At 37.5% G+C, this 26,934-nt stretch overlaps 1 protein-coding gene across 1 annotated transcript; it reads left to right on the top strand.

Moving 5' to 3' along the window:
* Positions 1-25,930, top strand: cavin1b (caveolae associated protein 1b). The gene is made up of 2 exons (XM_077244256.1): positions 1-903; positions 23,286-25,930. The coding sequence occupies exons 1-2, from the start codon at positions 394-396 to the stop codon at positions 24,129-24,131; spliced, it is 1,356 nt and encodes a 451-aa protein (XP_077100371.1). The 5' UTR covers positions 1-393; the 3' UTR covers positions 24,132-25,930.
* Positions 25,931-26,934: the final 1,004 nt, after the last annotated feature.

Below are 26,934 nucleotides of genomic sequence, written 5' to 3' on the forward strand. Positions count from 1 at the left end.
AGTGGGTAAGAGGAAGGCAGCTGGCACGCAGCTGATTTGTCTGGAGGGTTTCACAGGAAAGTGTGGCATTCACGACCCAGCGCTCATGCAGTACAGACCGTCCATAGCCTACTTGCCAGCCTCTTCTGCTCTGGCCAGATCCCAAACACACAGAGAGAGAGAGAGAGAGAGAGAGAGAGAGAGAGAGAGAGAGAGAGAGAGAGAGAGAGAGAGAGAGAGAGAGAGAGAGAGAGGAGAGCAGATGTGGTTAGTGTGACAGAGGAGGGAACAGTTAGGTGAACTCTAGAGGGGAATCCTGAGAGCAGAAAGAAAGGCGAGTAAGGACACAGAACTTTCCACTGCTTTTATCCTTTCGCATTCCATTGATTTTACTAGATATTTAAGCTTTTCAACATGGAAGTGATTCAAGACAGCCATCTGCACCTGGAAGTGCCTGAGCTGCACAAATCCCTTACTGAGATCTCAGAAGATGAAATTAACCTCCCAGCCTCTGATGATGAAGATGAAGCCAACATTGAGAACAAAACAAGAGATGCCAGTGAGAAAGAAGAGGCAGGTGAGGGAGAGAAAGGTGAGATGAATGGAGTCATGGTCTTGGCGCTGCTGGACAAAATCATCGGAGCCGTGGACCAGATCCAGCAGACGCAGGCCGGGCTGGAAGCCCGTCAAAAGGAGATGGAGAGATCAGTGATGGGCATCCAGGGGGAACTCACCAAACTGTCCAAGAGCCACACCACCACGGCAAACACGGTCAATAAGATGCTGGAGAAGGTGCGTAAGGTGAGCGTGAACGTGAAGTCGGTGCGGGGGAACATGGAGAAACAGGCCGGGCAGATCAAACGCCTGGAGAGCAACGAGAACGAACTTCTGAAGAGAAGAAACTTCAAAGTCATGATTTACCAGGTGAGGGGTGTGCACACAGACGAAACGTAGGATTGCTCAGGATTCAGTTCTCAGTAACATTTCAATGAAGCATTAACATTGTCTTAAATGTTTCTCTTGAGATTTTCTATGATAAATAAAAGTGGAGACAAATGACAATTGTTGACATGCAATAAGAGTAAAGACCTAATGAATGCACAACAGATAGCTCATAGCTGAGATCTTGGAGGAAATTGATAAGCAACATTATTGTTATCTCTTCATTGTTGAGATCTCTTCTCAAACTATAGATTAGACGCGAGATTCCTGTTGTGTTTCTTTTTTTTTTTTTTAAAGAGAAACAAAGTAAAAGTCTCTATTTGCTCTCTATTTAATGGTAGTGGTGTCTGGGAGAAAAGATTGGGATATTGACAAGATCTCGTTTGTGTTTTTTCTTTCCATTATTTCCAAAGATATTTTGTAGAAGACATCACAACTGTGTTTTTTTAAATGAGATTTGCATTATAGACCTACCAGTGTAATGTAAAATGCAGGGTACATCACATGTCACAGTTAGTTGGTAGGGTGTGGCTTTTGGTAATGAGTATACCGGTAACACTTTAGTTTAGTTTAGTCCAACTCTCATTATTAACTTTAGTTGATTATAAACATGGATATTACTAGGATATAGGCTGTTTATTAGTACTTTAAGCATGTATTAATGCCTTATTCTGCATGACCATATTCTAAATCCCTTAATCTTACCCAGTACCTAAACTTAACAACTACCCTAATTATTAATAAGCAGTAATTAGGAGTTTATTGAGGAAAATGTCATAGTTGTTAGTTTATAGTGACCCTAAACTAAAGTTTGACCAGGATGTCTTACTATTTTTAAATAGTACCATTTTTATAGTGGCACTAAAAAGTGTTTGCATACTTAAAATGTATGAATGCCATTGCATTAAAACAAAATATCAAACCAAATGTTATTTGTTTTACAGAATAATAGTATAAGCAAACTTTTCAAGCACAACATATAACAAGACGTTTAAGTCACATATACGGTTACACTATAAGAAAACAATCTGTACAAAAAATTACCAATACCCTTTTCATTAAGTTTACAGACATTTCATTCAAACCTAATGTGTGCTTCACAATACGAGTAAAACACTTGTGAAAGATCTGTTTATTTGTTTATCTGTTTCAAAATCTTCCTATTAGTGCAGTACACTCTTTTTTACAGACTTTTCTTGTGTAAAATTAAGTGTAATAATTGAGTGTAAATTTAAGATTATAAAGATATTTGGTCATGTTTATAGTGAAATGTTGGTAGTTAATGCTTAAAACAACACCTGGTTACTCTATAGGAGTCTATAGAACTGTGAACTGACCTCATACTAAAGATCACCACATGATTAAAGACATTGGGCAAAACATAATGAAGAAAAGACTTCTGAGAAGAAGCAACTTCTTTTATACGTGACATTTTGTTATTTGATATTCAGACATTAAGGTGTGGCTTAAAGATAGTTCACCCAAAAATGAAAAAATGTGTCATCAGTATACTCACAATCAAGTTGTCCCAAATCTTTTTGAGTTTCTTTCTTATGTTGAACACAAAAGAAGCTATTTAGAAGAATGTTGGTAACTAGACAGTTGATAGTATCCACTAACTACCATAGTAAAAAAAAAATACAAAAAAATACGGATGTCAATGGCTACCATCAACTGTCTGGCTACCAACATTCTTCAGAATTTTTTTTAGGTGTTCAAAAGAAGAAAGCAACTTATGCAGGTTTGGAACAACATGAGGGTGAGTAAATGATGACAGAATTTTCATTTTTGGGTGAACTGTCCCTTTAAGTAAAAAAAACAAAAACATTTTAAATGTATTTTTTTATGTATTCTGATTTCTAAAGGAAAAACCTGTGTTAGTGTACACTGACGGCCACACATACTGTGTGTGTTAAGAGCTGGGCTACCTGCTGCTTTATAAAAGCAGGATTCTGTTTGATGGCCGCAGAATAAACGAACACTGACATGTTTTTACATGCATTCTCTTCCCAACATGGCAGTCATGCTGGATTAATGTAGAGAAGGTCTCTTTCTTTTTCTCAGAGATGGAAAATACCACAAGCAAAATTCAGAGACTATTTTAAAAGGGTGGGAGTGGTTTGTTAGGGAAAGAGGGAATGGAAGAACATGAACAGAGGGTAAAGACAGAGTAGAGGGGAGTGGGAAAAGCTAAAAAAATGGTAGCCTCTTGCAAAAATAGTCAGAGAGATTTACTCAGACAGTCTGTCTGTAGTTAGAGGTTTTTTTTCGGCTGTATAATGCGATATGTAATAGCTTGCAGCTTTGCACAGTGGCGCAAGAACATTCAGAGTTTCCACACAGTGAGTCAGAAGAGGCTGCTGCCAGCCCCACGCACACACACTTCACTTATTACTCTTCCCAATATCCTTCCTTCGCTCATCAGAGAGGGAGGGTGTGTCGCTCACAATTCCACCCTGTTATTTTGCAAGTTTAGGAAGATCAAATTCCTCTCTTTTCATTAATTTGTTCCTTCATTTTCTTCTATAGAGAAACAAAGTCAAATATGCAAATGGATGTGAATACTTGGTCGATGTATTGTGGGCATCACATTATAGAACTGTAGCCTTTGTGATGATAATTTTCTGTACATCCAAAATTACAGATTATTACACAGACATAACTCAAAACGAAAAATACATTTCTGCTAGTGGATTTCTCATTTACTTTAATCAAAGCCTTAATTAAAGTCCCCCTAGTCAATCATTGTATCCCTTAAAACTCATCTTTGATCACCAAAATTACATATTTTCCTTGAAAAAAAAGCCTTAAAATAGCTTGAATGTAACTCTACACCCTTGCCTCATTTAGTATACACTGTTCTATTAATATGCAAATTAGCCATGCCTCCACTCGCTTATACCAGCTCAGAGATCAATTCGTTGACGATTACACTTTGGCATGATTGGTTACAAGGTAGTTTGTGACATCAGAAACACCAGCGATTTCAAACCGCGATTTTGAGACTGTCTCTGGTTCACTGCAGTTTTAAGGAGAAAATACTCAGATGGTGTTGACTTACGAATTTGCACATGGTTTGTCTTAAAGCATATTAAAAACACCACATAGACATATAAACAACATTAAAAGCTAGATCTTCACCAGATGGAGACTTTATAACTAAATTTGTAACATCTTTCAAAGATTTGATGTTTATATATATAGCCTATATATATATATATATATATATATGATAAAGCAGTTCAAATGTTGACATTCATTAATAAGATGCGATTTTATATAGTTTATACTCTTTATTATGTACATAAATGGTACACCAAGGTGAGCATATTTGGACCCTGTTTTGTTTTTAGGCAATTAGAAAGAATATAACTTTTAAAAAAGTCTTGTACACACGTTACTGCCGCTCGTCAATGGCAGCTGTTGCAGTTGCTAGGCGACGAGAGCAGTCCCCCATAGGCTAGACCATAGACTGAAAAAAATGGACGACGCCCCTTCACTCTTTTCCATTGGTGAAAAGTGAAGCCGCCAAAGTTCTAATATGGCGCTGACATCTTGCGCTGATTTGGGAATTGATTCTGCGCAGTAGTGAGCGTGAAGGGGAGTCTCGATATCAAGGTCGCGACCCTCACTCCCACAGAAACGGTTAGTACAGTTTACTGCAAAACAACTCATTGTGTCAGTGTGAAATAAACAACTATAGGCATGTAAAAAATTCAAGTTGAAGCTCCAATCTCCTTCCGAAAATCCCCCAAAAAAGTCAGTTCGTGCCTCAGTGACTACTTTGTTTAGAGAAGCTGTCAATCACAGCTGTCAATCATGAAATCAAATAAAGACCAAACTTATTTTAAAAAACTGACACTTTTTGTTGTGTAATTTGATTGTTTAGTTTCCATCGCATCCCATTAGACTTAAGGCCATTGCACACTGAGTCCGAAATTCGCATCTGAAATTTTCGCACGTTAAAAAAAAAAATCGACCTCACGTTATGTCAATCACGCTTGCACACTGAACACGAAGCTTTCGTCCGTCATAAAAAAAATCGGATCGGGTTCGATTTTCTGCGTTTTTTGCATCCGTAGCAAGCAGTTTGAATGGTGTTTTGACAATTCAGAGCCACCGAATCATGAATACGAAAAAACGCAAACGAAAATTTCGGACTCAGTGTGCAATGACCTTTAATGGGGAGATGGGTTTATGACCTATACTGGGACCAACCACCTCGGGGCAATCGAGATGCTTTGGCTTCACTTTTCAGGACTTGTGCGGTATGCTTGGGCTAGACAGTCCCATTTAACAACGCTCAGTTCAAACTTCGGGGTCTTCTAAGGTATCACCTTTAAAGTTTGATTAATTTGAAGGATGTAGCCTTTGAATTGGGACACAACCATTGTATATCCGCAGTCCTTGCTCTTCCAGTTTACCTCTTTGAAAGACAGATACAAACTACTGCCACCTGCTGATATGGAGAGTTATTTCCTCTCACGCATGCACGAATGTACATGGTAGTTGGCCGTTTTCCGTTAGTCTTTGTGGTGCGTTCAGATGTAACATTTTAGCCCAGATACAAACGACGCGAGGTGAGGTTGGCACTAGATCTTTGATGTCGTTTTGAAAAACTGACAATAGAAGATATTTGTATATCTTTGATATTTCTATATAAAAAGACACCCTTTGTATAGCAATGCTTGTGTTGTGTTGTAAATTGCCTTCTGGTGCACTTTAGAGTGCAGCGTTGCTTGACATTAAGCTTCAGTACCGTAGAAGCGTTTACATTCAAACACATGCATATGTTTCAGGCGTAATGCACGTCATATGGAGAGTACTGAACTCATCAGAGCCAAGACGTTTCAGCAATGGCATGCAAATCTAACCATTAGATAATTACATACACATCTGATTTGCATGTTCCACGGGTGTGTTGCAATGGTTTAAAGGACAAAGAGCAATCTAATCGTTTGTCTCCTTTAGCACAGTAGGCCAACTTTCCATATTTCATAATTTGTGAAATGTGTGTCAGACACTCCAGAGTCACGAGTTAGAATTTGTTTAGGGGAGTTTTTGTGTCCCTGCCCAAAGGAGAGGCCTCTCTCTTCCCAACCTTTAGCTCTTCTGTTCTGTGTGAAATGATAATCCCCAGGGACTCTCATGTAATGTTGTGGAAGCTAGTTGGCAAGCTACTGGAAGCTAGTCGTAATGTAATGTACACTGTTAACCCTCGCTGTAAAAAAAAGGCCAAATTCTGACGGCATCATACCATTTTACATTAATATCCCGTATAAAAACAATGCATTCTGGGTTATATTTGTCGTTTTCGAAAAAATAGCCTACAGGCATAGGCTATACTGTGAATTAACAGCGCTCAAAGTTAACACTCAGAGGCTGTGTTCCAAAGCACACCATATATCCTCATTCACTATTCCCTACATTAGCTCACTAATATATTCCAGTTGAATGAAAAGAAGTGAGTAAATTGAGACACTGATAAACACCTGAGAAAGCAGAATCACCGGAGGACAGAGAAACAAGAACAGAAAAAAGAGAAACACAAGAACTAAAACTGACTTCCAGCAACACTGAGTGTGAAACCAGTTTACAAACCTGTTTAACATTATTTATTTCAAAAAAGTTAACTGATATCTAGTTGTTGATATTTTATTGAATATAATACAGTTTGTAGTCACCATGATGGAGATCAGGGTTTGCTTTAGTTGAGCTCTTGACCCTTGACTTTATAACATAAGTTTCTCTCTGGCTGCTGTAAATGTGTGTTTATAAAACACATTAGCTATTGCAAGAACAAGTCAAGAAGTTGATCAGATGTTTTTGGCTGTTGTGATGATGCCTGTAACGAGTTTAGATGTTACGGGAAGAAGGAGATGGGAACTGGAGAACATTTAAACAATTTAATAACAAAATAAAACAAATACAAAACAAAAGAAAAAGTAAAAGAAATATAACCAAACAAACACAACACAAGTCTAGGCCTGGCCTCTCTCGATCTCCACTGTCGACGCTCTTCCTTTTATGCTTCCGCTCCTCCGTGAGAGATCCGAGACCGGTGCGCAGATGGCACTCATCAGTAATCATGCCATCGGCCTCGTGCTGCTCTCTCACGGCCCTCGGCATGGTCCCGCTCACCACAATATCATAATCATATTGGACATGTCTGATTCTCTGATCTCTGTGTATAAGCTTTAAATTTATAGGTATTTCATAATTATCATATATCTGTGAATCTACAACATGAGACAAGCAACATTTCTATAATCAGTTACTCTAAAGGATATAGAAATCATATAGTGCATTAAAACATTTTGAACTGCTTGACTCAGACACACACAGACATCAACAATGAATCTCAACAATGGTGACAATCAAACGTTTTATGTCCCGATGCATGCTGGGTACCAGGATAGTATAAAACTCCCAGCATGCACTGCAGTATGGGTTAATAAAGACAAAATGATTGCCACCATTGTTGAGATTCATGTGCTATTTTTTTATATTTGTGCTAATTTTTGTTTCTACAAGACAGCGTAGCTCTGTTTCTTTTGTTGTGCATGACGTGTTAAAAAAAAATCGCCGTTGCTGTCAAAACTCATTGCTGTAGTTTTACAGTGGTGTTAATGTAACACTTTTGATACAGGGTTAAACTCTGAATGAGATTAGTGAATGAACAGGTTATATCATTTTGTCATCATAATCAATATAACAAACTGCATTCACAAAATCATGTGTGTGCAAAAGTGTTGCTGGCATAAACGCAGCAAGAGAAAAACGAATGTTTAAAAGTCAAGGGTCAGCATCCCAACTAAAGCAACGGATCCCCATCATAGTAACTTCAAACCAAACATTTTCAATTAAACATCTCAATAACAACTTCTGTAGATGTATGACATAAATAAAGTCATACTGGTTGAATAATAAGTGTAATAATGTGTACTGGCTGGAAGGCAGTTGTAGTTCTTGTGTTTCTCTATTTTCTGTTCTTGTATTCCCTTTTTCCTTCAGTGATTCTGCTTGTTAATAGCCGGTGTTCATCACTAATGCTCAACAATCACATACATCTTCCCTTAATAATATCACCGCAACACTGTGTCAATTTTTCTTTTTACTCTTTGTAGTGTGGATTATCCTGTGGGGTTGAAATGGTTAACAGTGTAAGATAAAAAGACACACCCACAAAATGTATTTTAACAGTAATAAACTTTAAGTTATAAAACGGGTATATACTGACAACACTGTTGCCAGTAGTTTACTGTAAAATGTTGTTTTTTTGGGACACCATTGTGCTGAAGAGTAGAGCTTGTCCTTCAGTCCAGGAGAAGATCTAGAAACATTGATGATATGCTGCATGTTGCTTTATTTAATTTTTATATAATTTATTATATAAATAGATTTCACCGCCTGTATAGGCGTGACTGTATAGTTGCTGGTCCAGTGGAAATATATTTTTTTGCAATAGTTTTTTAGTGGTCTCAAATGAAAAAAGTTCACAGTAATACTTTTCTCACATTATTAGTGCATTATAAATGTTAGTTAATACATATACTGTAAATGACATTTGGTCAATTTAAGGCAGTCAGTTTCTGCAAGTGAAATTAGTTAACTTGAGTTTTAATTAGTGCATTTTTACAGTAACATACTGTAGATTACAGTAAAGAACTATACAATAAACAGTAAATTACTCGCAACAGTGTTGCCAGTATTTTACAGTTAAAAAGCCTGGTAAGGTCTAAACATGTAGATAGACTACAGCAGAGATAGTAGTAAGAGGAGACAGGACACTTAAAGAAAAAGCAATAGGATCGATCAAAATGGTCAATAATGCAACTTTGTTTTTTTTCTCTTATAAGCAGATAGAAGCTGTAATCGTAGTCCTAGAAACTAGATGCCTGGGGATGTCACCAGTTAGTACAGAGTCTTTGCCTTTCTGAACCCTCTATATCATCACAAGCGTTCATCCTGTCATCTTCTGCTGCTACAACTGACTGTCTCGATCTCAGCTATACATCTTGTAGTAACATGCTTTTGACATAATTGAATATCAAACATATAATGAAAAGTGAGAATGAATTGAGTCGGACAAAAGTAGTTTTTTTTTTCGATCAGTTGGCATCAGCTAAGCATCATAGTTGCTAATGTAGAAAAAACACAGCAGTCTATTACAATTTGAGAAAACATTACAAATTATTTGTTGGGATAACATCCGTAGAATTGTTCAAAACTAGGACCGTGTATTAGGAAAGTAGGTAGACTACATATATAAATAATATGATTCAAATGTTTATTCCCTCCCCCCAAAAAATAAAAATAAATAAATGCTTGGATAACACTATTAATAACACAATTATTATTGTTATATTAGCTCATATGTAAAGAGTAAGATAATGTTTTTTATGCTTTTGAACAACTTATTAACTGTAAAGAGTTATCACTTTAGATTAGGTCTTGGAAAATGGAAAAATGTAATTGCACCACTTAATTGTGCTTAAAGTATTTGTGAACATTTTAAGGAACACTAAATATGAATGCAATTAATGTCTAATAAAGATTGGTTTAAAGCACTTAATGAAATTTCCCATTTTCCGTGAACTAATCTAAAGTGAGAACTATTTACTTCTAACCAATAAACAATTCCTTTACTATGAGCTAATTAAACAATAATAATTGTGTACAGGGACAGTGAATGAATAACTCTTCACTATAGCCTATAGCCTTTTAATATATTAACAGTGTAGAAACTACAATATATTAACTATGAATTAACTCAACAAATAGTTTGGTAATGATTTGTAAGTTGACTTATTATAAAGTTTTACCAATGCTTGATTACAATATACTCCTTACCCTTTAATAACATTCATTGTTGTTTCTTGGGCCCTCTGGGCATGGATTTAGAGGTGTATTCCAGTTCTTATTCTTCTATTCAGTGAAAGCAGGAAAGGGAATAAGAGAGAAGGGTTTTGTGGCAGGGTGTGGTGTTTTAACAAAATGGAGCTCATATTTACCGTGCTGATTCATTCTTCAGGCATCCTGACTCCTAAAACTCCCCTGTCTCCATCCAGCTCTCTAGCTTCTCATCCCATTTTGCAACCACCCTGACAGTATATCACACATTTATAAACCTGCCAGTACCTTTCACACCATGATACTCCCTGCCTCCAAAATCCTGACGGCTCATTGGCCTGAACTTTATCTCAAACTGTTCAATAAATTTGCTATGACTGTTACTGATAGCTGTTATGTGAGTAGTTTAATAATATAATAATAATAAGGTATGCAAGCTAATTAATTTCACAATAAACGTAAAAAGAAACACACACACACACACTGTGTATTAAAAATCATTCTAATAGGCTGATTTGCTGCTCATGAAGCATTTTATTCTTATCAATTATGAAAACTCGGTTCTCGGTTACTAATGTAACCCTCGTTCCCTGAAGGAGGGAACGGGAGACATAACGTCGACGTGGCGACGTAATTGGGATCACTTCAGGGAGCCCTATCATCTTCGAGTGTCTACAGAACGAGCCAATGTACGTTGGTTCACCCGCCCCGCATCGCGGGTATAAACAGGAAGCGGGCGCACGCAGTCATTGTTTTTCGCTGAAGAGCCGAGATTAATAACCGCGGGAATGGCTGCAGAAATAAGCTTGCTGTGAAAACAGCAGTTGTGTGATCCTAAACTCGCGGCCACTCGCTGATCTCGCCGTCACACCAACACTCAAGAGAGACTCTGAAGGAGTCTCCAACACAGTAGCAGTCTTGTAGATTTCAGAAGACAAACAGAAGCTCGGCTCCGAAGTGAAAGACAATGAGTGCATGCGGTGCGCCCGGTTCCTGTTTATACCCGCGCTGCAGGGCGGGGCGCGTGATGCGATTCGTGCACGCCAACGTTCATTGGCTCGTTCTGTAGACACTCGAAGATGATAGGGGTCCCTGAAGTGATCGTAAATTACGTCATCATGTCGACGTTACGTCGAACGTGAGCGGCTGATTGGGAACAGTTGTGCTGCTAAATATTTTTGTGGAAAATATGATAAATGTTTTCCTCCAGAATTCTCTGATGAATAAAACATCAAATACAAATAATATAAATATAGAATAAATTGCATAATTAAAACATTTAAGATTTTTGTTAGTAGCTGTTTATAGTGTATAAAATAGATCCTTCAGCACACCTTTGTTAGTTGTTAGTAGTTTCAATCTCTTCCTGTCTAAGTAAGTGGATCTTGTTCAGAATAGGCTGCAATATGAAAATAAATTCTCAAAAGTGCATGAGCTAAAATCATTGTGATTATGGTGAGAAATCTTTAGTAATGTTTATTAATTTAAGTAGAGATAAGTGAGAAATTAGAAGGAAAAACTTGGATCATGTCCACCTTATAGAGACTGGAAGTGTATCATATAACTTAGATAAAGAAGACTGATCACATACTGGAGTAATTTTATAACTAATGTATTTTATCTGCCTGTTACACTGGTAGACCATATATGGCAAAGTCAGAGAAATACTCCCGTTGTCTGCGTCATGTAGAAAAGCCCATTTGCCTTGTGTCACTTTGGAAGCAATTTCAGAGAGGCAGGGGCTTTCTCTACTGGCCGAAGAGAGAGAGAGAGAGAGAGAGAGAGAGAGAGAGAGAGAGAGAGAGAGAGAGAGAGAGAGAGAGAGAGAGAGAGAGAGAGAGAGAGAGAGAGAGAGAGAGAGAGAAGAGACACAGCGTATGAGACCAGGAAAACAAGAGCATTAGAGGAAAGGTTTGTGAAACAGACAGACAGTGAGAAACATGCAGGGTGAAGCTATGAGAACAGAATGACATCTGGGCTTCTACAACACAGCTAGCACACACACACACATCTGTGAGAAGGGAAGGAAAGGCACTAGTGGTTGCTATAAATAGGATCCGCTGCATAGTTGTTTGATTATGAGAGGGGAAGAGGACCAATGGATGAGGTTGGGTTATTCTCTGTAATTGATCAGAAAGCATCATGTCCAGATAAAGGGAATGGCAGAATGGATGGCTATATCCACCGCTGGCACGGCCCAGTGCTGTGTGTCTTTTTTGATTTATTTCTGTGCAGTTTATCTTCAGACGGGCATGAGGCATAGCAGCATGACTCTGGCTTTTGGCCCATGTTTTTCAGTTTGGCATAGGCTTTATCTCGTTTGCTCTCTATCTCCTACCCTTCATCTTTCACTGTGTCCTTTTCATGATTCTTTGAAACCGTGTATGAGCTACAAGCTACTTGTAATTTAAAGAAGTTAAACTACAGTTTAGATACCCTTTGTTAACTTAATTACAAAAAATAATAAAAACAAGCAACATAACGATTATGCATTTGGCAGACACTTTTATCCAAAGCGACTTACATTGCATTTCAAGGTACACATATACATTCTTATCAGTTCTTGCTGTTCCTGGGAATCAAACCCATGACCTTGGCATTGTAAGCGCCAATGGTCTACTGTTTGAGCTACATAAAAACAACTTTTAAAAACAGTACACTTCAGCAAACTTTAACTTATTAAATGTACTTGGTACAGAAATAATGTAATGTCTTTAAAAGAAAGACATTTTAATTGCATTTTAATTCAGAGTAATTAATTAAGTGTGTTAAAGGGGTCATATTTTACATATTTTAATATGTTCATTGAGGTTCACTTATAATGTTCACTTTTTTGCACAAAAACCACACATGTATGTGGAAAAATGATTATTTTCAACTCTCATTCTGAACCTATGTCTGAAATTATCAGTTTTTAGAAGAGGGCTGCCAGTAAACAGCCACTGTTATGATAGGCTAACATTACAAACATAATCAATCTCACTGACGCTATCCATATAAATCTGTAATTTCCAGACAAAGCTTTATGAAATTGTTTACTAACGGTTTGCGATGTAGCTGCTGTCAGATTCAATACAGTTGACTGCTGTCAACAAAGGCGTCTTTGCGAACTCTCCATTAGGCACGATAGCCATAACAGCAGATTTAAGTGCGTGGTGTATGTCAGAAAGTGAATGCACATCTGTATACAGTATCCAGTGTAGACAGCATCAGTGATTATAATGGGTTCTATTTGCTTTTGATGTAACTCAACACTCACATCAGGTGTAGGCAAGTGTCAACTGTTAAGCAACTGAACGCCAGTGGGCGGGGGCTATAATGCGATGATGTAGAAGTATTTGTTGATGTCTTGCTCTTGAGGCAGTCATATGCAAATGTATTTGCCCATGTGAAGTAACAAATCCCATGGTATCAAAACGAGCCATTTATGGAGCTTGATTAAATAAATGCTTGGTTTATAATCAGGAGAACGTTTTAAGCTATGAAATGGTACAAAATCCTTTTATATGTTAAAATATCAAGGGAAATTTAATTTCTCATATCATGACCCTTTTAAGAAATATAGTCAATGAAAGTGTTCTCTCTTTAAGTGGCCTTTTATTTTATTAAAGTATTTAATCGCAGTTACAGTATAAAAATGACCAAATGGATTTATGCTACATATAATTAAATGTATAAACTACTCTATACAAAGTACATGTAAAATGTTGCACATACTTAATTTGAATGAACTGAATCACTAACATGAAAACGATCTTCATTTGTGTACCAAAAATGAATGAAAGTCTTATGGGTTTGGAACGACATCATGGTGAGTAATTAATGACAAAGTTTTCATTTTTGGGTGAACTAACCCAAAGTTCTGGGAGTCAAAATATGTATTTAAATCCCGAACATGGCAGGTTTTCACAATGGTTGCTTTAAACCATTTGGTATTTCCTTCTTTTTTTCCTTTTTTTATTTTTTTTTACAAAAGAAATAGTAATGATTGGATAATGTATTATTATTTGCTAATGATATTTTTACAAAGGCAATCCTTTTGTGTTTGAAATTCGAAAGCCTCCGTATTCCTTTTCAGAGCTGTTTAGCGTTTGGTGCAGAGCAAAAAAAAAAAGTGTGTAAAAATAAGAGACAGAAGTCTGATCAGTATTTTGCTGTGGGGAGCATTTGGTCCATTACTATGGCTGTACAGAGAGGATGTGCTGATGTTCCACACAGTCATAAATCTCTGTGTAAACACTAACCTCTCTCCTCCATTGTTATTGGAAAGAGTAACTCAGCAGCACCATGGCAACCGTGATCGTGGTGCCAGACAGTGCTCTAAAGCAGCGGGCAGAACCAACCAACGGCGATGGCATGTTCTGAATAACAAGCTAAATATTTTTTCTCTGTACTGCATATAGGAAAACGTCAGGTTAAGAAATGATTTGCAGCTTACCACAGACTGGAAATTGCCTGCTTTGCTTATAAAACTCAATATGGCCACAAATGCATGAGTTTCTACATGCGCCATGCCTTAAACCTTTAGGAAACATTTTTGAACAGTCTGTTGTTGATGAATATGGAAATAAAGAATTGCTTTGTGAGTTCCAGATGCTGTATCGCAATGTTCACTTTCTCAGAGCAGCGTGTTCCAATGGCCATTTTATAGCATATAGCATATTGATTTCCTAAAGTTTACAGAGAACTCCACTTGGATGTGAATTATCGAGGCCAGACGCAATTGCTAAGCACACAGTTGCCCCAGTTGTCTTGTCGGTCACCATAAGGATATTGTTGTGCAGTTGCCATGGAAACTGCCAGTGTTTATGCCAGTGACATCAAAGAGTTTAATTTTGTGTTGTAACAGTTGACCAGCCTTGCTCTCTCTATCTCAACAACAGCCTATGATTCATCAAATATTCCCTGCAGGGAAAGCCAGCATACCATCACTTTATATAGTCAAATCTCTCTCTCTCTCTTTTGGAGAGAAAATAACTCAGCAAAAGAACAGCTGAAAAGAATAGATTCTCTAGAGTATGTCCACACAAATGTTTTCCAATTTCTCTCTCCTTCTGTTCCTCCATTAACATGATGAGGATTATCATGATAAAAGAACGGATTGTTCTGACTTTGAATTCAAACAACACCAATGCTATGTCTTTCGAGAAGCATGACACCCCAGTAGCGGAGGTTACAGTTTCAGGGACACAGTCCAAGGACTGACCCTAAGTTGTAAGTGTTGAATGTGACTCTAACCCTAACCTCTTAGCATCCAAGGTGAACTCATCAATGTAGTGAAGTGATCAATATTTGGTGGAAATACTGCCTTAGTTACACTTTTTAAGTCATCTAATTAGGTAGATGGCGCCATAGAAATAAATAGATGCCTCTTTAGCGGCTGTTTCTATTAGAGGTGGGCGGATCGATACTGACGTGGTATCGAAAAGGATCGATCCTCACATAAAAATATCGATCCAAATGTGTTTTTTTTACCAGTAATTTTTATTAATTTAGAACGCAATTCAGTGCGTAAAAAAAGCTTCTAAGTTTAAAAATAAGCGAATAATTGAGTAGGGTAGAACTATTTCTCCTAGTCACCTGGATACAAGGCGAAACCAATCAATTACAGAGAGCGTTTGCTGCTGGTGCTTCTGTCTCAGTGCGTTTGGGAAACGAAGCCTTGCTTAGATGACAGTGAAACAATCAGGAGTTATTTCGCAATAAACAAATTAAAAGTTTACATAACGGTTCAAAATGTTGACGTCAGTATGATTTGTTTAATGAAATTAATATTTTTATTCAACAAGGATCGATGCATTAAATTGATCCAAAGTGACAGTCAAGGGTTTTACACTGTTATTAAAAAAAATCTTTTTCATATAAATGCTGTTCTTTCGAATTTGTTCATCATGATACATTTTATGCAAAATGATTTGGTTTCCACAAAAACATTAAACTGTTTTCAACATTGATAATAATAAGAAATGTTTCTTGAGCAGCAAATCAGCATATTAAAATGAATTCTCATCATGAAGGATCATGAAGACTGGAGTAATGATGCTGAAAATTCAGCTTTGATCATGTTGGGGAATCTCTTCTGTCTCATGTACAAGTCTAAGTGCTGTAATGCCAAGCAGAAAAACTAGGTCACAGGGCATGTAAGGACAGCGCATATAAGGACAGGGATAAGAGAATGGAAAAGTATCCAAAAAACTTGTAGTAGACATGCAGGTGTTAGGAAGCACTGGAAGAGAAACATATACAATGTAAGATGTTCCACCAATAGGAGAAGGTCTAGGGGGAGATGTTTTTAATGGTGGCGAGATTACGAGGAAGAAAACAGATAATAATACAGATGCCCATTGTGTAATAGGAGACTAATACAGATGCCCATTGTGTAAAAGGATAATAATACAGATGCTCATTGGGTACCAACGATAAGAAAAAGGTATAAGACATGAATGTCGACCACTGTAAAATCAGAGGCCAGCTGGCATCTCACTTTGTTGAATTGCTCAATAAAGTTACTTCTTCTGAGACCTGGAACTTCGACTCTGAAAGATTTTCTCTGAAACCTGAATTAGAGAACTCTGAAATCTGCAGACCAGAACCAGAGCCCTTAAATCTGCCACAACAATCACAGGAATAAATGACAGAATAGCCCATGTTAAATTGTAATAATATTACAGTTTTTACTGTATTTTTGATCAAATAAATGGCTAGTGTACAATAGTGCGTTTACTATAATTAGGGTAGTTTGGTAAAAGTCACTGACTAATTCCAGGCGAGTTGAGAGCACAAATCACAAAATATTTAGTGGTCATGAAAACGTATTCAAATTTAGCATATTAATGATGCATTCACCTCATAAATCATGACACACTGCTCTAGCACAGGAAAGTGCATGTAAGTTAAAGTGCATGCTTTTAAAATGAAAAAGTATTGGTATCGGTATCGATATCGGCGATACTGGCCCTGTATTTACTTGGTATCGGATCGATACCGAATTTTGCAGTATCGCCCACCTCTAGTTTCTATGGGCCCCTATTGTAAGCCGTCTGCCATATTGGAGAGGTCAAAGCTGGTCCTTGAACACTCGAGAGCACTTTAACAGTGGAGAAGGGAATGTGGCATCTACGTATATGTGTGGTATTGTCACAGAAAAGAATCATACTACCATATTGGCACTTTCAAGTCGGGTGGATTCTGCTCTTGGTGTTTTTATTGTTCATCAGCTGGAAATAAACTTGTGATTCCAATGATATTGTTTCTATGTGTCGTTATAGTTGTGATGTAGACTTCCCCATTTTTTAAATCTATCTAAACCTTCCTTTTCTAGTTTTAATTATTATTAATTAGGGTTAGTTATTAACCTGTTCATTGTGTGATAATTTTTTGTCATCCTTTGGCTGTGCTACAGTATATGACCACACTATCATTCTTTCTAGTGCTATTAAACCATTCAAGAGCAATAAGACGCAAAAAATAACTCAAATCTTTACTGACACGCTGTAGACAGCGCACCAGCGCCACATTGGGCTCTTTTTCATGCTTAAAGAATGGACAAAAACAAACAAAATTATGTAAAAATTCCCATTTTATCGAGTATCATCGGAAGCACAGTCTGGATGTGTGTCTGATCCATGTCATGTCTGATCCAGCTCTTAAAGTGACAGCAGCCTAATAAACCTGCTGCTGTCTGTCATTATTGTTAATCAAAGAACAAAAGACAAAGAGAATATCACTCACTGCTCTTGACTGAATAACTTAGTACTGGCATCAGTGATTCATAGTACTTAGTAAAAATATGACATTAAACAAATATTTAAAATATACCGTCTTAAGTTGTTTCTACATTATTTTGTAGATTCAATTTGGAAGTATTACAACATAAAATTATATTAAAAACTTTAATGTTTGGTGTGATTAATCGTAAATTAACTACAAAAAAATGTGTGATTATTTCGTTAAAAAATGTAATCGATGGACAGCACTGTCATTAGTACATTTATTCATTAATATTTATAGCATAATAATACTCTTTCCTAACTTTCTTGTTAATGCATCCAGGATCCTTTTGTCTTGGAAGGGTGGATAAAAATCCTGATCCTGATTTTAGCTCCAACCCTTATTAAACCCCCGAATCAGCTAATCAGGTCTTTAGGATTACAAGAAGCTTCCAGGCTTCCAGGAATTTTTCTTTTTGCTAAATAATTTTAAATAACTTTTGTACCACTTTTGTGTGTTCTTATGTTTTTTTTTTGTGTGTGAAACTAAATCTTACCAGAGCCATCTGTGCTCCACAAACACATTCACATTCCACACGTACTCCCTTATCCTGGTGTTCCACGTTTTCATTTCCTGCCATGATGAAGTTATGCAACATGTCCGGAGGATTCCCTTCCACACATCCAGTGCTATATTCTTGGGAAAACCCCACACCCACTCATTTTCCCTCTGCCCTGACCCTGTGGTGTAGTTTGTGGCTTTGAATGGAAAGGTGGGGCGGAGGGTGTTATGGGAGGGAATCCCTCGTCGCTATAGAGACACGTCAGGCTGGAGGCAGGCAGATGTGAAAGAGCTCTTCACATGTGACTGAAAAGGGACGCTTCTGTGAGGCGGTGGAAATATTCCACCATGCATAAACAGTGTTTTCATTTATCAGTCTGCTGATGCGCAAACATTTTCAGCTCGGTTTCTTGTTCTAATGAGGATTAGTTCACCCAAAAATTAGAATTCTGTCATTAAACTCAACCATTATGTTCTTTCAACCCCGTATGGCATTCTTTCTTCTTTGGAACAAAACTTTTATATTTTGAAGAAAACATTGTGCAGGTTTTTACCATTCAATGGCTGTTCTTCATCAATCTCCAGAAGAATACAAGCACCATAAATGCAGTCAAGAATATTCAAAAATCTTCTGAATCCATGTGATGGCAACTGTGAGAAATAGAGTGAAATTTATACAGTATAATCAGAGTCAGTGAGGTGAACTCAAGAATCAATCTTCATTTTTGAATAAATTGTTCAGTTCACTAATCTGGACCTAAAGTTAAAGTTAAACGTTTAGAATTAGGTTCTTAAAAATTCTGCTTTTGTTTTCCGGCATATGGGTTTGGAAAGAAGAAGAATATATAATAACAAAATTTCCGTTTTTGGTCAATTACTCTGTGGTGAACCATAATGAAACACTTCATGACATTTTCACTTTTTTTATCTAATTTGTGGAGATATAAAGTTGTGGTATGTGAGGAAAAAAACTGTTTTCATATGAAAAAAAAATGGATGGATAAATGGGATTAAATCCCACCTGGAATTGAAGCCAGCTGATATCAGCATATGACAAACCTACCTGCAAACACACGAGAGAGACAGACAGACAGACAAACAGCAGATAGAGAGACAGTTAACCAAACCGCACACCATGTGACGCACACACAGTCAAAAGATCTCTTGTTGTTTCATTTTGTGTTTGTTCACATACACAAAACTAGCACATTAACTGTCTCAGAGACAAACAAACAACTCTTCTGTTCCTGTGCTCATAAATTATGTCAATCTCTGTAGCCCAAGGCCCTCCATGCTTCTGTGGTTGGCTCATGGAAAAGTCCAAGCAGTCTCTGAAAGTAATTCATACGTGTGTGTGTGTGTGTGTGTGTGTGTGTGTGTGTGTGTGTGTGTGTGTGTGTGTGTGTGTGTGTGTGTGTGTGTGTGTGTGTGTAGAACACCTTGTGTTTAAGAGGAAAAAAAGGAGAAAGCCGTTCCATGACACCATCTTTCTTCCCTGACCACGATGAGAGACAGAATGAGAAAGATTGTGGAGGAATTCATTTCTCATTCCTTAAAGCGTGTTGCTGCACTGACTCAGATACTGTGTTACTTGTTTCTAAGGCACTGTGTTGTGTGTGTGAAGGGTGAGATGGTGGGATTACACTTTAACCATATTTAAAGACAATTGAATTATGAAATTACATATAAAGGTATACTTAAGTCCTACTTAAATTGGTCAAAAAAGCACTCTAAAGTAAATATTACCGCATTTAATACAATTTAAACTATAATACATTTTAATTTAATTGCAATTAATATGCAGTTAAGTGTCCAAAAACATTACATTCAGTTCACACTTAAGTATATTCTTTTAAATTGTATTATTAGCAGAAGTATTCTTTTTTTAAAGTATGCTAAAGTGTACCATTACAAATGAATGTCAAATTTCGTGATTTTTAGATTTATAGATCTCTGTACAAACCGTGTCATGCACACATGAAGTCAAAATTAGTATATTGTTATTTCTCTTCTATAGGAGAAGAATATGCTAAAATCCACAGTGCAAACACCAAAATAGCCATGCATTTTACACAGATTACACTAAATATGAAGCATACTGTGTATAATAATAACGTATAAAGTGAGTTCTTTCTCATGGTTTGAAAGGATCTAGCCTTTCAAAGGGAATTTTTCTTGGGAATGTGAAATGTAACTCCCCAGCTCTTATCGTTCCGTTCATACTCACATTTACTCACATTTTCCAATGGTTTCTAGTGGTGTAGTGCGTGTTTCCCTTCCTCTCTGCTCGGCAGAACAATGCAACATTAACTTGAGAGAGGCACTTTGGGATGTGGACTCACCAAGGTGACTGCCTGACTTCCTCTAACATGTTTCCATCTTACGGATTCTTCCAGAACAGCTGCTTTTACAGAATGTTGTTTACACAAGACCAGCGACCTTCTGACCTTTGGGTCTTTAGTGCTTAGATTAGATGCCCTTCTTATATTCTAGTCCATACTTTTGATTGTGTAATAAAAATGTCTTGATACTTGAGACTTTTCAGTATTGTTTTTGTTAGCAAGCAAGCATTAGCATCTAGCAAAGTTCATTACCTTAAAATTCTTTAGGGTAGAGTGTTGTTCGTCATACACCATAAGAACGTATTTTACTTGAGGGGACCTGGATTTAAATCTGGCCTGTGACATGACCTCTTCTCCCTTCATTTTCCTGTCAGATCTCCACTGTTTTATCTGATGCTAAAAGACGATAAATAAAATGACAGGCTTTACTTTGACCCTAAGAAATAGCTTGACAAGCACATTTTTCTAAACATTCCTGATGTACTTACCATTGAACAGAAAGTTTGCTAAACTTGATATCGCTAAACTCAAAAATCGGTAAAATTAAATTAACCTTGGTTTAAGATGTTAAATTGAAACAATGGTTGGGTTTGTCCATTTTTGTCCATGGGTTTGTCCACTTGTCCACACAACCCCAAATTTTTTAGCGTGTAGTCAGGTACAGTTTTCGATTCTAGCAGGACAAATCAAGTCATTTCTGGAATCTGCACAATTAAAGATTTTGTGAGATGGCAAAAAAATTTCCCAAGCAGATTTTCCCAACCCAATCTCACTGCAATTCGTATATATTTTACTAGTTGCCCAATTCGTATGCCAATTTGTGCGAATTCGTACGAATTGTTCGTGAGATAGCGTTAGATTTTCCTCATGTTCAAGTTATACAGATTCAGAGCTATCCAGATAATCATACAGATTCGTAAGCTGCTTGGTTTAAAAGTGACTTCTGTGTTAGTTGTGCTTCATACATTGCTACTGTCACAATTATATTCTGTCTTGTCTGCACCAGTTCTTGTTAATCCCTGATTAGTTAATCTTCCTCCACCTGTGTCTAGTTAGTTTCCTGATTTCACCCTGTGTTATTTATATCCCTGTTCTGTTCTATCCCTTGTCGGTTGTCTGTGTGAACGTGTATGTTACTCCCGAGTTTACTATTAATACCTTGTTTTTCTGCATATCCTTCGTCGTTCGCTTTCTACAGCCCATAAACGTTACAGCTACACTACTGACAATGGACAGTAGACCTTTTTTTGCCTGTGTAATTTCAACAAATTTTCGCTAATTTGACCACACCTTAAGGGGGAGGAGCCACACAAGGCCATTAGAATGAAAATTGTCCAGAACATTGACAGAGCTCTTATTGATCTTAATAATTGGTTTACTCTAATATTTCTCTCTCTGTTTGACACAAAATAAACTCTTGAACTTAAATAAATCAGACATACTGTACATCATCCTAATGGTACAACCCAAATATTACGACATTAATATATTAATTTGAAATACGTCCACCCCCATCCCCGTATGAACAAGTGGGATGAATACCTGTTGTCCCAGTATGACACATCTGTTTTGATATGTGGTTACAGTAGATTAATCCAAATACAAACATTTTCAGCAGCAGCAAACACCTTTACACCACAATAAGCTAACCAACACTTTGTTTGCTTGTTTGTTTCCATGATTCCATGTTAAATGAGTAAAGAATAAATCAAACAATAAGAAAAGAGATCCTTGTATTTGTTAGTTTGGCCTGGGAATGTTGGCAAAGACATTATCGGAGCAAAACGGGATGACTCAATGTATCACACTGATGGAAAATATATCTCCTTTACAAACAAGTCAGAGCATTGTGCTGTAGAAAAAGAGTGTGCTTGGGAACGAGGGGCTTTACGGGATGGAATGCAGGGAATTAGGGTCGGGCAGGAGGGTGGGAGACAGGTCGGAAGGGAAGGGTGATGAAAGAATGGAAGAACAAAAAGAAAGAAAACAAAAACACTGTTGAGGAACATAAGAGGAACAGCAGTGTATTGTGCATATTCTCCCTGTGTCGAATTCTGTAGGAATTAATTTGTCATTTAAAAAAAAAAGCTCTTTCATATGCATTATCTGCATATGCTTGTTTGACATTTGACCTAATTTAAAAGGGCTATCTGTGAAATGGGGACCTGTTCGAATTTGAAAGTAACTTAACAGTTTATTACATAAAGAAGGCATATTACATTGTGCCAAATTAGATCATCTCAAATAAAAATGTAAAATATATTGATAAGACACAAGACTATCTTTTATCTAACATTTTATGAACATATTTACTAATACAGAGAGAAGTAAGGAAGGAATAAAAATAAATGATAATGCCAAATAGAAGGTGACACTTGGAATGACCTTTTAACGTGTTAGTAGTGACCCTACCCACATAAAATAATAACAGGGACCTCAGGGAAATCAAATGCTCTCCCTAATAATGGTCTTGCTGTGAATTCAGCATATGTGTGGGTGTGTTTTTGTGAGTAAGGTCACCATCAATGCTAGTACGGATGCTGAACAATAGGGCCATTAAATGGGTTAAATAAAGACAGGACATTGATTGTTTTTGGTGGTGCTTAGTTTGGGGATCTGTTACACACTTTTGGCTAAGGATGCTTATTATTTTCTCATTTCCTAAAAGGAGAGAGAAACAACTCTGGGGAAAATAGATAGTGGTGCCTGAATAATGGTAGCATGTTGGTAGGTGGTAGTTATGTTCTTTATTAGGTTATGGCTTGAGTAAAAGGAGCCCGCCACAGATTCCCTCTGCTTGTATACCTTGATAAAGAAAGACAATTGTTTTGAGAATTGTGTATGTGTGCTTGCCCTGATGGCAGTAAATTATATGACTATTTTGGTGTCTCTCTGCAGGACGAGGTGAAAATACCTTCAAAAGTCAATGTGGCCAAGTCTATGAAGTTTGCAGAGCCTGTGGAAGGACAAGCTGATGGTGAACTCAAAGCAGTCGCAGAGGAAGGAGGTGAGGACAGAGAGAAAGTCCATCTGGACCTGTCCTCTGATGAAGAGGAGGTGGAGATCGAGGAGACCATTGAGGAGTCTCGAGCAGAGCGCATCAAACGGAGCAGCCTGCAACGCGTCCAAAACATCAAAACCGCTTTCTCCAAGGGAAGTATGGAGAAAACCAAGCAAAAGACCAAGGATAACTTAGAGAAGACCAAAGAGAACTTGGAGAAAACCCGCATGAAGACCAAAGAGAACTTTGAAAAATCCAGGCAGAAAACCAAGGAGAACCTCGAGAAGACCAAACAGAAGACCCGAGAGAACCTGGAGAAAACACGTCACAACATAGAGAAAAAGATGGGCAAGCTCACCAATCGCATGTCTGTGAATCCCGAGCGCAAGGAGAAGATGAAGACCTCGCAGAAGAAGGTGATGAAGTCTTTCACTCCTGACCACATCATCTATGCCCGCTCCAAAACGGCTGTGTACAAGGTTCCACCGTTCACCTTCCACGTGAAGAAGATCCGTGAGGGAGAGTTGGAGATCCAGGGAACCGAGATGGTGGAAGTCGGCGGGGACACAGAGGAGGTGGAGAACGCAGTGATGGAGGGAGGAGAAGATGAGGAGATGGAGATGGATGGTGGAGACATGGTTGACGAAGACGACGAGACAGAAGACAGCCCTGAGATGAGGGCGCTACTGGAGAGGGGAGACGAGCTGGTGTTGGTGGAAGACCATGACAGAGACAGCGATTAGTGTGTGTGTGTGTGTGTGTGTGTGTGTGTGTGTGTGTGTGTGTGTGTGTGTGTGTGTGTGTGTGTGTGTGTGTGTGTGTGTGTGTGTGTGTGTGTGTGTGTGTGTGTGTGTGTGTGTGGCGCTTACACATTAGAACATTTGAATGGTGGGAATGCATCAAATAAGTTTTTAACCATGTTGATGAGCCGGCTCAGTTTGATATCAAGTGTCAATGCAGCAAATATGATTTCTGAAAGCACAACTCTCTTAGATTGTAATTGATAAAAAAAAAAAAGAAAAGCTTTTGGTTGCTAGAGCATCTCCATTTCGCCAAACCCAGATTTTTGTCCTCCCAGCCTTTGTGCCCATTAAAGTTTTGCAACATTCTTTGACATAGTGTAACCTCTATTGTGTAGGCGCCCTGAACATGTGTGCTGTACTGCTGATCCAGATGTTGGATGTTGCAGGAGAATGTGAATGTATCCGTTTCCATGTGTGTATTTACATATTTTCTAGCAGCAAAATGTTTCAAATATAAGGTGACTTCACCTGATGTATGTGCGACTGAGAGATTTACTGTACTAGTCCAAGTAACTTAGTTCCTTGAGTTCACCTTGTTTGATAAAGGTAAGGGGCAGGGACTAGGCGTGCTGACCAATAAGATGAAATACGGTTTCTGGAAACATTTTTTATGCTAGTTGGAAAGAATGAACTGAAATTTTTGACTATATATGAAATAGATAGGCTTGATCAAATGAACAACAGACTTCTTGGTAGTTCTGTTGTACTAGAAGATTATTTGGTGACACTTATATTAGGTGGCCTTAACTACTATGCACTAACATTAAATACCCACAAGACTATAGATTTACTGTATAGCCAAATGTTGTTTTGGAAAATTCCCACATTTCCTGCTAATGACTTTGAGGTATGGTTAGGTTTAGGAGTTAAGGCCACATAATATAAAGTGTGACTGATTCTTTTTCTTCTTGTTCTAGTCTCAGAGCTACAGACTGTTCTTCACTTTTCATAGAAGAAAAGTGAAAAAACAAACTAAGATAAGAAAACCTGAAGTATTGCTTCTAAGTGCTAATTTTTACATATATTTTATATAGCTTAGAGTTTAATGAATCATTTTATAGTCATAGTCGAACTGTTACACTGTTTTTTTCTGTACCAATGTGACAAATTACACAAATTATAAATAGTTAAAAAGGATGATTGGGGGTAAAAAAAAAGACATGAATACACTTTTTATCCTCATAATATTTTGCATTGGTTTGCTGGAAACTATCAGAATATATTGACTATAGAAGAAGTATAATGATCTATAAAATGATCTTGATTTCAGAATGGCATGTACTGCAATACTGTTTGTGTAACATTTGCACGTCCCCTGGTGGACATGTGTGGTAATGTTAAAATAGGTCAACGAGCGGTGAACCCTTTCTCATTTGTAGACCAAAGAGCACAAACAATAAGCAAAAATAGGTATGAACTGCAAAAAGCTAGAGCTAATGTCATCAGCACCTCCTGATCTTGAATTAAATGCATATGATTATGAATCACTGCTATTACTTAGAGAGCACAATCATTTCTCAGATGTTACCTTCATTGCTCTTAATTGCTCAGATTGTATCATTTCAGTAATTGCGTACTGCAGAACTTCTATTATAAGCATCTTAGCTTTTTTTTATTTTACGCATCTTAGCTTTCTTATTTTATTTTTGCTTGTGTAGCGGATGAAGTATATGAATACTCTCTTGTAATGTCACACGTCTTAACCACTAATGTGTTAATAAAAGCAATCATGCTTCACATTCCATGAGTTCTGCTTGACTGATCAAAATGAATGTATTATTTTTGCACTTTATTGTTGCATTGTATTGTATAATTACAAGTACAGCAAGTATTACTTCTTACTTTTAAAGTTCTGGTCAGAATGAATGGCTGATCAAAAATGGCTGTAAAAATAAATCTGCATTGTTTATCCTTTTGATCTTTCATTAAAAAAAAGTGCAAAAATCTAACCTTTCATTGAAGTAAAAGAATTGAAATTTTGCCAAGATAACAAGATAAATTGCCAAGGTAACAGCTCTGAGTTGTCTTCTATAATGCCTGATGAGTTTGGAGAACAACTGACATGAGATCAGAGACCATTCCTCCATACAGAATCTCTCCAGATCCTTCAAGTTAATGTTGGTGCTTCTTCTCTTCCGTTCACTCCACTTATCAGGCCAGGGAACTTGGACGTTCATGGCAGAAGCTTCCTTTTGTGCTCCGTAACACACTTTTGTGTTGATTTCGATGTTTGTTTTGGACCGCTGATGGAAGATCCAACCACGGCCCATTATAAGATTTCTAGCAGAAGCCGTCAGATTTTGATTTTTTATCTGTTGATATTTGATATCAACAGATAAATGTTGATATTTGATATTTGATGCCATGTATCTGAACAAGATGTCCAGGACCTCCAGCAAAAAAAATATGCCCACAACATTAAAGATCCAACGGTATATTAAATTGTACACATGGGGTACTTTTTATCCTTGTTTTGCACCAAATCCATCTAGCGTGCTTGCTGCCAAAAAGTCCTTTTTTAGTTTCATCTGACCACAGAACCCTGTGCCGTTTGAAGTTCCAGTCATGTCTGACAACTGAATTTGCTGGAGTTTGTTTTTGGATGAGCGAGGAGGATTTTTCTTGAAACCCTCCCAAACAACATGTGGATATTGATGGGATGAACAATGATAAATATTGATGGGAATATACTTCAGAGCTAATTTTACTCGTAATTCTAGGGGTGCCAATAATTGTGGCCAAC

This window comes from Siphateles boraxobius, unplaced genomic scaffold, assembly GCF_051911475.1.
Source record: "Siphateles boraxobius isolate OS27281-9 unplaced genomic scaffold, OSU_SipBor_1 26, whole genome shotgun sequence".
Classification (NCBI taxonomy): domain Eukaryota; kingdom Metazoa; phylum Chordata; class Actinopteri; order Cypriniformes; family Leuciscidae; genus Siphateles; species Siphateles boraxobius.

Bases quoted from the DNA above. Each gene is read 5' to 3' on its own strand.
- cavin1b (XM_077244256.1), top strand. From the start codon at position 394: ATGGAAGTGATTCAAGACAGCCATCTGCACCTGGAAGTGCCTGAGCTG. The intron at 904-23,285 runs GTGAGGGGTGTG...GTCTCTCTGCAG, and splicing joins TCAAAGTCATGATTTACCAG to GACGAGGTGAAAATACCTTC.